General features: G+C 41.6%; 1 protein-coding gene across 16 annotated transcripts in view; it reads left to right on the top strand.

Annotated features, from left to right (window-relative positions):
• Positions 1-12,408, top strand: part of SH3D19 (SH3 domain containing 19) — a 180,400-nt gene that overhangs the window by 119,600 nt on the left and 48,392 nt on the right. For 12 of the 16 annotated variants that reach the window (XR_014243599.1, XM_082388975.1, XM_082388978.1 and 9 more), the window contains 4 exons: positions 2,867-2,909; positions 5,174-5,312; positions 5,440-5,602; positions 7,317-8,348. Coding sequence is in view for 15 of the 16 variants with exons in the window: in XM_082388975.1 (XP_082245101.1) it covers positions 2,867-2,909; positions 5,174-5,312; positions 5,440-5,602; positions 7,317-8,348 (1,377 nt within the window). In the remaining variant the exon portion in view is untranslated. Of the gene's footprint in view, positions 1-23; positions 1,479-2,866; positions 2,910-5,173; positions 5,313-5,439; positions 5,603-7,316; positions 8,349-12,408 lie in introns of those variants that run through there. The other 4 variants (XM_082388974.1, XM_082388973.1, XM_082388976.1 and 1 more) reach the window with 3 other exon arrangements.

Genomic DNA, 12,408 nt, shown 5'->3' with positions numbered 1-12,408 from the left:
CAGGCTTATGATCCTGTGGAAACTTAGGAGAATTTTTTTTTTTTTTTTTTTTAATGACTACATTTATTTATTTATTTTTTGGCTGTGTTGGGTCTTCGTTTCTGTGCAAGGGTTTTTCTCTAGTTGCGGCGAGTGGGGGCCACTCTTCATCGCAGTGCGCGGGCCTCTCACTATCGCGGCCTCTCTTGTTGCGGAGCACAGGCTCCAGACGCGCAGGCTCAGTAGTTATGGCTCACGGGCCCAGTTGCTCCGCGGCATGTGGGATCTTCCCAGACCAGGGCTCGAACCCGTGTCCCCTGCATCGGCAGGCAGATTCTCAACCACTGTGCCACCAGGGAAGCCCCAGGAGAATTCTTTATTAGTGCTAATAATGCAAATCCAGATCTCAGTCTTTTATAAACAGCTGAATATGAATTTGCTCTGTACTTAGAATTTAGCCATATGAACTAGAAAAGTGTGAAAATAATTCTGTAAAATGATATAACTTTGACTGAAAAACCTGCCTTTTTTCTGTGGCCTTAATCCAAAATGCATGGAAGACTGGCCTTGTATGGCAGGGTTTAAAAGGAACATGTTCTGTGTGGGCCCTGGGGGCAAATTTGAGTCTCCTGGTAACAACCACATCAAATCTGTTTGATCTGGGAAAGTGAGAATGAGATTAAGCAGATAGTTGAGAAATTAGCAGGAAGAATGTGAGGCACTACATGAAAATCTGCCATGAAAATCTAAAGTGTTTCTAGCTACTAAACTTGTTCAACACTGACAGAAAGTGCTAGTCATTCTATAAGATCAAGAGAAAAAAGAGATTTCAAAGATGAGTGAATATGAGAAAAAAAAAAAATCAGAGCAGGAGAGGGGAGAGCAAGTGATTCTCCAAGGGTGTGGAGGAGATCTGTAGGCATGATTGGGAGACCTTCTCTCCCCTCATCCTGCTGCGCGCAGTGTGGGAATGCCACTGTGCTAACCGGGGGTTGGAGTGCTGTTACTAATGACCGCTGGGGTGGAGGGGCAGAATCAAGTGGAAGGCCACTGATTTGAAAGATGTCAACTGACTACTGAATTACCTTTTGAGTACTATTCATACTTTAAAATTGATCCTTGTTGAAGTAGCAAATCGATTTTGCAGAATGATTTTTAGATTTTTTTTTTTTTTGCACTGTTACTAAAAACTGTAGGAAGATTTTTTTGTTTTTGTTTTTTTTACCGTGGTTATGTGTGTGGATATCCTGGTCTGTACAGATATATCTTTGCCTGCAACATATTTCTTTACTCTCTGAAACTATGGTTCATCAACTTTTCCATCAAAGTACAGAGGTGGGTAGAACCAGTGGCATGACAAGACAGTTTTGCTGCTTATTCTTTTTAGAGCTTAGGCAACTGCGTTCACTCTTTTTTCTCCCTTTCCTCTTCTATAACCCCATCTTTTTTTCCCTTAGCACTCATGAATAAGTGCACAGCAAAAATGCCCCGTGGACGAGGTATGTTTGTGACGATAAATAACATGATGTCTTTTAAAAATGCTGTGTCTGCTGATTCTGGCTTTAGTGATGGTGGTGATGGGATTGTAGCACACTCGGTGAGCCTCTGACTTAATGAAACCGTTCTTACAAATCAGACCTGCCACTCAGAGCTTTAGCCTCTCTGTCCTCCTTTATTCCAGTAGAGGAAATGCACCTCAACTTGGTTAACTCTTGATAGAAATGTACCAGTCCATCATACCAGTTGATGGTATGAGTACAGAACATCCTCCAACTCGAGATCCAAGGGTTATGGTTTCAGATGTCAGGTTTGCTTTGCTAACCCCACGTAGGTTCGCTGTCACAGCTCCAACCCCAGCCTAAATTTCATCCCCACCTCCCGTCTTCACCCCTGCCTCCCAGCTTTGGCATCCTCCTTGTTCAGAGAGAACCAGAACTTAATAGGAGGAAGAAAGAAAAGATTCGTATCTTCAACCTTTTCATGTCAGAAGAATTGAAAAAGTAGAGTATTGGAGACATAGGAAAGTAGAAATAGTTTATATCTGAAACAAATTCCCCTTTGTCCACAAATTTTTACAGTATAGTATTTGAAGATTTTTTTTAAAAGGTATCTTTTAAATGTGCTCCTTAAAATAGAAATACTGTTCTCTATTACACATGTGTGTAATATGTGATCCCATATGTGACACATTTTCCAGGTCATCTGGTTAAGACATAATTTAATTTTAAAATAAAATTTGGAAAAAATTTAAACCATCTAGCTTTTTGAGTTTGAGGTTTAAGGGAAAAGTTAGTGCTGCATATACAATAATACTATCTGCTATAAACATTTTTATAAAAGTGCTTTGAACACTTTTTGCATGTATTATTATTATCTCTTAATGTAAGTAATAAAACAACTTAAAGCTTGTAAAACTCCAGAAAAATTAGAAAATAGATGGAAGTTTGACCACTTCCACTCTCTTTACAATAGTTATAAACAAACATTAGAAAAGTGTAGTAATATGAATTAGAATAGATATTTAAAATTTTTTCTGCCCATTGTTATTTCATGTCATCATAATGCTCTTACCATGCAATTTCTATTTAGTAGCTGTCGTCTTTTCTCTGTTCATTCTTCAAATTATTTTTCAGAACCACGGAATGTGCTTTGGGGAGTTTTTGAAATCTATATTTTCTTATGCAATTCAGATATATAACTATAATTAACTTTATGCCATATGAAAAGATTGTTTTGATTTGCTTTCCTACTATGGATATTAAAATTCATACATTCTATCTGATGTCAAATATAAGCTAACTTTTTCCAATAGTATACCCTATAAAAATTTAAACCTTTATTGAATGTACGAATTTTGTACTATATCAGTGTATTCTTTCTTTTATAGCTTCTCGGACTTCTATTCAGAGTGAGCTTCATCGAGATAGGAGGTATGGTTATATTTATAATAGAGGACATATATTCTGCTAATTATGAAGTAAAAGTGTGTCATCAGTTAGCAAGTTAAATATTTCTCTCTCATAAGGAGTGTATTACAGCCTCATCAGTACATTTTCTGAATTAATCTGTAAGTTTGAATGATGATTTCGCTTGCGAAAAGAAGCAGTACAAGCCTGAAAATCTTCTTTTGACAGTAATTATTTACTGGAGCCAATTTTAAAATGTTTATTAAGCAACTGCTGTATGGGAAGCATTGTTGTAACTACTTCAAAGAAATGCTTTGTACCTCATAGCTACTTAGTAAATGTCACATGGATGAATGAACTGATGACAGGATAGAAAATTGAATAAAGGAAGGATAAAGAAAGGAAAAGAGTCAGGCAGACTAGATGGATAGCTGAATGAATAAAAATGGCTAGATGGCTGGTGGGAGGGAGGGATGGAGGGGAGCAGGGAGGAGTGAGTCACTGGATAGATAGAAGGAAGGACCAATAGACAGACAGATGGTAGGATGGATGGAAGTGTGGACAGGTGGATAAATAGAAAGATAGATTTATGGTCCCTACTTTCAAATTTCTTAAAGTATCGTGTTGAGTAATGAAGAACAAGGAGTTTATAGTCAGACATAACCAAGTTCAAATCCTGACTTCGCTTTCTCACCATGTGACCTTGGGCAAGCTCCTTAACCTTTCTTAGCTTCTATATCCCCACCTTTAAAATGACGCTAATCATACTTACCTCATAAGGTTGTCATAAGGGTTAATGCGTGTATAGTGGTTAACATTTATTAACTAGTAATTCATTATCTAGTTAGATAAAAGCTATATAAAAATTGGAATGACTCATTTGGATTCCACACAGGGAAGTGAAAGTAAGTTCACTGTGGCACACTTAGCATAATGTCTAAGAGGGGATTGGCTAAATGCAATTTTTGGAACGCTTTTTCTAACTCTGAGTATAATACATGCTCATTACAGAAAATATTGGAAAACTAATAAAAATATAAAGAATAAAACACAGCGTATTCACTCTCCTACATAAAGACAGCAACAATTAATAGCTTTGACTAATACATTCCAGATTATGAAGATAGGTAACAAGATTCTGTACATACATCTCAGAATCTCATTTTTCTCTATAATTAGATCTTATATTTCCCTTTGTCAATCCAAGTTCTTCTCATATATGACTGTTTGTGTTTAAATAATATTTGTCTGTGAAGTGATCATATTCTTTGTTTAATCATTTTTCTCATGTTGAAAATATGTGTTCTTATTTTATTTATTTGTGCTAATAAATAATACTTGTTATTTAAATTTTTAAAAGCTATAAGTAGAGGTTCTTAGGTAATACAATTCAAATTTAATCAATGGGCAGTTTCTACTGATTCACAGGCTAGCATGAGAGTGTGTGTACGTGTACAGTTTTTATAATAGCAGTGCTTTTTATTTTTATTTTTATTTTCCATAGAGTTCTAGAGAAAGGCAGAGGAGGTATCATCATACCTATGTGTTAGATGAGAAAAGTGAGGCTCAGAGAGGTTGACTGATTTGCTCAGAGTCACGCAGTTGGTATTTGTTAGGAAATCAGGTTAAAGGTAAAATGTAAACATGAGACCGTAGAATCAGGTTAAGAAAATGATGAAAGAAGCCACACCTAAATCACTGTGGCTCCAAGTATTGAAGATTAAGCCTCAGATTCATATACAAACTGACCAGGAACACACATCAGGGTCTAGAAGTGAACAAGTAAACTCTAAACACTTAAAGGTCATTCTGAATGGGGGAGAGGTAGAGAGAGGAAGAAGAGGCTTTTCTTCTGATACATAGCATCATTTCAGACTATGTACTTTATAATAACGGAAAACTAAACATTTCCATTCAACCAGTGCATTTTTCTGTCTTATGATACCCTATGTTTGTGCCATAGGCTAGATAGCAGAGCCCTGGGATGAAGAGGTTGAATGGGTCTTGGTCCTCATTCTTATCAGCCAAGGCAGAGCGAAGTGTGCTCAGGGTACATCTCTAACTCTCTGAGGCCAGTGTCATGGAGGATGGCTGTCATGTGCTCCCTCGAAGCCTGCCTCGGTGTACTGTTAGAGATAGCGCAGGTCAGACAGGTCATTTCTGTGACTGTGGCAATTCTTATGTCACTTTCTTGGGTGGTAGTTATTTTCATGAATCTTTGAACATTTACAAATAGACAATAGCTTGTTACCAAGCTGTAAAATCTCACTGAGGCTTCTGTCTACTAGGCGCCCAGAGATCACCATTGTGGCAGCTGAGCCACTGAGGCCGACCTCGTGGTTTCCAGGAGCCCCACCCCCAGGACTGGCATTTCCCCCATCTTCTGCAGCAGGCCCTTGGAGGCCCAGTGAGCTGGTTCCTGCTGAGGTGAGTAAATATCGCATTATCTCTCTGCATTTTATTTTTAATGACGTTCAAAGGTAAGAACAGTGAGACTGTTAACACCTTGACTATCACCCATAGGTGTCTAAAATCTTCATCCTTCATTCTGCAGCTCCCACCATCGTATGAACAAGTCATAAAAGAAATCAACCAAGTTCAAGTTAACACTACAAATAATAATAATGCTGCTGCCACTCCAAGGCACACTATTACTTCAGCAACTCAGACTGACTTTTCAGAAGAAATAGACAACCATCTGCCTCAAAGTAATGCAAGTAATTTGTTTTCCCTAATTCTGACCTAGTTCTAGGGAAGTAATCAGTAGGCTCCAGCCTTTAAAATAATTTGCAATTTGTGCATAATTCATTGAGCTCTGCTTCCCAGTCGTGTGATCACTGTGTGCTTGCTTTATTTGGGTTTGCTGTGATTATTATAATAGGTCATTCTTCATCCTCACAAGCCGCAGCCCCAATCTCTAGGGTTCACCCTAGTTCATATCACAAAAACATCATCTTTTTTTTTTTTTTTTAATTTCTTTATTTTATTTTATTTTTGGCTGCGTTGGGTCTTTGTTGCTGGCACAGGCTTTCTCTAGTTGAGGCGAGCGGGGGCTACTCTTCGTTGCGGAGCGAGGGTTTCTCATTTCAGTGGCTTCTCTTGTTGCGGAGCACGGACTCTAGGTGCGTGGGCTCAGTAGTTGTGGCATGTGGGCTCAGTAGTTGTGGCTCACGGGCTTAGTTGCTCCACGGCATGTGGGATCTTCCCGGACCAGGGCTCGAACCCGTGTCACCTGCATTGGCAGGCAGATTCAACCACTGCGCCACCAGGGAAGCCCCCAAAACATCATCCTTTTAACTCATGGTTGGTATTACTGCTGATGCCCTTTATTCCCATTGAGAAAGCTGTTATATTTAGCACTTAACTTGATAGGATGCTAAAAGTGGTTGTCTTGTTAGGCTTTTAAAAAGCATTATATTAAGATAACAAATGAGAGTAAGTTACTTTGGAAAAGTAAAGCAAGAATTTTTGGAATTTTGACGAGAGAGAAATGGTCATTGATAAGTCTACTGAGAATCAGGAATTTAATGGTGTTTTAAGATATTATATAGGGACTTCCCTAGTGGTCCAGTGGTTAAGACTCTGCACTTCCACCACCCTGCCCCATGAAGGGTCACTGTGAGAGGCTCACGTTCAGCTGCAGGATCTGCTCCCGTGATGCACACGCACGTGTAAGGGAGGGTGACCCTGACTGTAGGCTGGGGGCTCAGCCAGGTCTGAGGGCTGGGCCTTGTGTCCACCTCGTGTGGACATTGCTTGGGCTCTGACTTCCTTTCAGCAGGATGACTGGGACAGCTGAGTGGTCCCTGCATCAGAGCCCTTCCTCAGGGCAGTCACTTACACACGAAGACAGAGCTTAATATAAGATGCCAGAAGTCATGCTCCTAACATTTACCTAACTGACTTGAAGCTTATAGCTCCATCATAGACTGCCCATGAATTATTGTGGTCTCTTCATTTACAATTGAGAAAAAATGGAAGCAACAAATACGTTCTTCCATAAATTAGTAGATAAACAATGCGTGATGTATCCATGCTGTGGAATTGTATTCAGCAATTGAAATATTAAACTATTCTACCATGAAAAAAAAAAAAAAAAAAGACTCTGCACTTCCACTGCAATGGAAGCACAGGTTCCATCCCTAGCCGGGGAACTAAGATCCTGTACGCCGCACGGTGTGACAAAAAAATGAATAAATAAATAAAAATAAAATATCATATAATGAATATTTTTGTATGAATAAATATAACGTGAAGAACCCTCCTGCAGGAAGCTGAATATAAACATCTCTCCATTGATTTTAGAATTACTTTTTCCTGAGGAAGGAAACCAAAATCTCTTGATATTCTACATGTATATTTTTCAAATCTGTGTATCCTTTTTCTTTGAGATTATAACGTTGCAGCTTCTGTTCGTTTTGGTCTTGTCAGCACTGCCGGCACCTCTGAAACCTCTCCAGCCTGCCCCAGCAGCCTCAGCCAGCGAGCCTCCGACAGACGAGACGCCTTTAATAGTCTTTGATATTTCTGAAGAACCGAATTGTCCAGAAAACTCCAGTGCTACAAGATGTCCAGTGCCCAAACCAAGATCAAAAAGCAACCTCAGACCAGTGGCCAGAGAGCCTCACGTTAGAGAGCGGAGTCCGCAGCAAAGCAGCCCAGCGGCCACGCCGGAGGAGGCGGCCCCGAGCCGGCCCCAGCCGCTGTGGGACGACACCGGCCACGCGGACAGTCAGGCGGTGATGAGCATTATGAACGCGGAACGGGGCCCAAATTCCGTCGTTTCCAGGATCAAAGCGCTTGAGGGTCAGACAAATGCGGAAAGCGTGGGACTGCCCAAGAAGCCGGAAATTGCCCCCCGCACGGTCCCCCCGAGGCCTGCTGCTTCCTCAGGGAAACCCTCCGTGGCTCCCAAACCCGCGGCTGACAGAGCCTCTGGAGGCTGGGACTCCTGGACCACAAACAGACTCCGGGGCGCGTCTAGGGAAGGCCTCACCCCACACTCTCCACCGCAAGAAGCAGGGAGCGTCCCTGTAACCAAACCCGAATTGCCAAAGAAACCAAATCCTGGCCTCATACGAAGTGTTAATGCCGAGAGCCTGGGAGGAGGGTCCGTGGCCGAGAGCCCCGACGGTGGGAGGAAAGCCCCGACTCCTGCTCCTCGGCCTTTGCTGCCCAAGAAATCAGCTTCTGCAGAAACGGCCTCCTACCCGGTGGCCTCAGAAACCACCCCCTACCCTGCGACTTTGCTGAAACCCATCACTGTACCTCCCCGACTCTCGGTGGCGTCACAAGCCAAAGCGTTCAGGTCCCTGGGAGAAGGACCCCCGGCCAGCCCCCCAGTCCCGGTTCTGCAAAGCAAGCCTCCGGGGGACATCGACCTCATCAGCTTTGACGATGAGGTTTTACCCGCCCCGTCTGGGAACCTGGTTGAAGACTCTATCGATTCAGAGATGGTTCTGGGTGAGTGAAACTCAGAAGTGGAGGGGAATCTAAATTCATCATAGGGTATCTCAAATGGCACTTGCTGTTTTCGTTTCTGGCACATAAGTTATTGAGGCGTGGACGTGCATGTGTGTGCACATGCGTGCGTGTGTATGTGTGTGTGTGTGGATGTGTAAAGACAGGGAGAAACACAGCGAGATTAAGAAACAAGGAGCCGCGTGGGAGATGAAATCAGAGAGCGAAGGGAAAATCTGGGATGGGGAGATGGAGACGGAGAAAGAGGGAGGCACACGTGTTGATTACCCTCACATGAGCCAGGAATAAGCAGACCGGGACCAGGGACTTAACTAGATGAGAGGCTGGCCCCTTCCTCGGGCAGGTGGAGATTCGAGCATTAGGAGGAAGAGAGGGAAACTTCTCAGAGGGGGAAGTCATGCCCCAGAAGGGCTCCTCAGATGGAGCCAGCCCCGCGGGAGTGCCGGGAAAGGGGCCAGCCCTGCAGAGGACTCTGGCAAGAGCAGTAAACCCGGCCATATGTTGCAGAATGTTGTTGCATAATCTTCACGGAGCACCTTCCCTTGGGAATGGAAAGTTTTGTAAATAAACTACAACAGTTGTAAGTTTCCTGCCAAGATCGGGACAATTAGATTTCCCAAGAGGCAGAGAGTATGTTTTCTTTCCTCACACTGTTCAAATGGAGAGTGTGATGGTAAAGCTTATCTTTGATTTGTCAAACTAAACTGCTGTACTTGTCATTGCTAAGATTCCTTTCACTGCTGTTTACTTACTTGGGCAGAATTTATGAACATGTAAGCGTAATAGTATTTTCAAAAGGTTAGCTGTCATCTTCTAAATGTTTAACATGCATCAAAATGATATAAGCTCTGTGATTCAAAACCAAATTCTGCTAAGTACAGGCATATTTTAAATGATAACAACCACATATTTATTAAATATTTATCATGCACACAACATTGTAACTGGCTGTAGCATGCCTCTTGTCCATAAGGAGTGGAAAGAAAAACATTAGGATATATTGAACTTCTGCCTAGCTCCAAACCCTCTGCTAGATGCCCAGACATACATTATTTAATTTAATACTTACACTAACCCTTTACAAGGCATCATTGGCCTCAGTTTGCAGATGAAGAAAATGAGACTGAGAGAGATCAAAAGGTAACTTACTCGGTTTTCCAAAGCAGGATTCAAAGTCCGTCTTTTCTTTCTAAGTCTAGTTTATTTTTCACTCTATCATGTTGGTACTCAACATTTTCAGAAACCTTAAACCAGGCAACACATTAAAAACTTCTCAAGTTTTTGTTATACCATTTTCGTATTTAAACCTTTTTGGTGTTAACAGGGTTCAGAGTAGGACAGGGAGGGGTAAATCCAACAGCAGCAAGCTGTTCAGGGGTGGAAACAGTACGAGCCAAAATAATACCACCTTTTGTAGAAGCTGCTAGATTCTGTGGGAATGGCAACTTGGTTAATAATTGCTGAGAATTTATTCTGTGTCATCAAGCAGATAATTACAGTCATCTTCAAAAAGGAAGGTCAACAGTATACATCAACATGAATACAGTATCGTGCTTCATACTCAGCCTTTTCTGTTTCTTGATTTCTACCACTTCCTTGCACAATGTTTAATTACTGAGGCAGTCTTTCAGCAAAAGGTGTAATTTGCTTGCCCCACCTGACTTTAACCATTGCTCTTACCTGTGGAGTTATCCTGAACACTCTGTCTTCTTTTTTTTTTTATTTTATAAATTTATTTACTTATTTTATTTATTTTTGGCTACATTGGGTCTTTGTTGCTGCACACTGGCTTTCTCTAGTTGCTGCGAGCGGGGGCTACTCTTCGTTGCAGTGCGTGGGCTTCTCATTGCAGTGGCTTCTCTTGTTGCGGAGCACGGGCTCTAGGTGCACGGGCTTCAGTAGTTGTGGCTCGCGGGCTCTAGAGTGCAGGCTCGGTAGTTGTGGCACACAGGCTTAGCTGCTCCGTGGCATGTGGAATCTTCCCAGACCGAGGCTCTAACCCGTGTCCCCTGCATTGGCAGGCGGATTCTTAACCACTGTGCCACCAGGGAAGTCCACTCTGTCTTCTTTTTAAACCTGCTTCTCTTCCTGTATTCTGCTCCTGTCCTAGTGACACCATCACACACCAGCCCCCCCCAAAGGATCCTATCCATCATCCTTGAGCCTTCCTACCTGTCACACACAGTGACTGGTTGTTTGGACTTACAGTCAGGAAGGTCGGGGTCTACCACTTAAATGCTATGTGACCTTGGGCAATTTACTTAATTCCACAATGCCTTGGTTTCCTCATCTGTAAAACATGATAATAATACTCCTCCTGGAGGTATTGCAGGTGTTAAATATGATTATGGAGGAAAGCCCTATCACATTGTCTGAAGCATGGTAATAATACTCCTCCTGGAGGTATTGCAAGTGTTAAATATGATTATGGAGGAAAGCCCTATCACATTGTCTGAAACATGGTATGTGCTCAATAAGTGGTAGTCATTATTCTTACTTCTCGTCCTTCACATCCAGTTAGTGGTCAAGTCCTGCTGGTTTTACTTTCTGAATAGTTCTTAAATTTTCCTTTAGTTTCCATCACTCCTGCTACTGGCCCACTTTTCTAATCTTTAGGCTCAGATTCCTGCAGTAGCCCCCTAAATTGAGCCTCTGCTTCTGCCTCAAACCCATCATCATATCATGGTTACCCAGCAGATTTTTCTAGAGTGTACATTGGACCTTGTTGCTTCCTTGCTTATTGCCCTCCAGAGGCCTTCAAGATCACCTCTGAATTCCTCAAAATGTAGAGGGAATTTTTGTTTGTTTACTAACTGGGACTTTGTGACTTTTTTGGGGTGGGGGAGCTACACATTTTTTTAACTGAAGTATAATTGACGTACAGCACTATGTTAGTTCCGTGTACACAGCCTAGTGATTCGGTATTTCAAGAGGATCACCATAAGTCTAGTTACCATCTGCCATCATACAAAGTTATTACAGTATTACTGACTATATTCCCCATGCTCTAAGGCTTTGTGACTTTTTGATGGTGTATTAATAGCATTGTCTTTGTAGATAAAGGGTTATGGTCTCTTGGTGAAACCTTGCTTAATCGTCCTGGCATCAGCCAAAAACTGGGGGAGGAACACAGGAGAAATGAGAGAAACTCACAGATATGTCTTTCCTTCTTTTTCTTTTCCCTCAAAAAATAAAGAAAATCCAATAAAGTAGTTTTCATAAAATGAAGTTGCCATATTAATCTCAGGAAATAGAGATCAGAAAATACTGAAGCTATGAAAACATTGTAAGGATTAGAAAAATTATTAAAGGGAAACTCATCAAACAGGCAATTTAATATTGGATTCACTTCTTGGGTAGAATGCCTTCCAGGTTAATGTAGTGGAGCTGAGAAGCATTAGCACTTCCTCTTCACACCTTTACAAATCATACCCAGTTGTCAAAAAAGCAGAATGCTTCTGCTGTCAACCCCATTACACAGACCAGAATAATAGTTTAGCAGCCAACTTCTGCTATTAACAGAACTCAAGGGAAAGAAATAAATGACAGAAAAGCTAGCCAAGGATGGTGAAACTAATTATGATGACAAGCATATTATTAGAGACAGGTAATGGGCAGAAAACTACATTATCATCAATGTTTTTCTCAACCCAGTAATGAAGACCATGTGGATATAGGTGTTAAGGGGCAGCAGGTGTAGAATAACTGGCATTGGTGTGAGGGGGCTGGAAGGAGGGCAGAGTAAACACTGCAAATAAAAGTAGAGAAAGATGCCATGGACTTTCCTTAGACTTGGTTAGGAGATGCATTTGCAGGTAGTTGCGTTTTCTCTATAGAAGCAAGAGCAAAGAGTCTCTGATAGAGGAAATTATGACACTGGGGTTCTTAACCCTTTCTGGATCACAGAACTCAGCCTATGAATCTTTCTTCTCCCTTGAAAATAAACCTTTTGCACATGTATGCACAGTTGGAGGTACAATTTCCGGAGCTTCAAGGGCTTATTCTTGGAACCCAGATTAAGGACTTCTACTACAGAAGGTTG

The sequence above is a fragment of the Balaenoptera borealis genome, assembly GCF_965194805.1.
Source record: "Balaenoptera borealis genome assembly, chromosome: 4".
In the NCBI taxonomy this organism is placed as follows: domain Eukaryota; kingdom Metazoa; phylum Chordata; class Mammalia; order Artiodactyla; family Balaenopteridae; genus Balaenoptera; species Balaenoptera borealis.
Note: the sequence above shows the minus strand (reverse complement) of the source record. Positions and strands in the feature narration are given on the sequence as shown.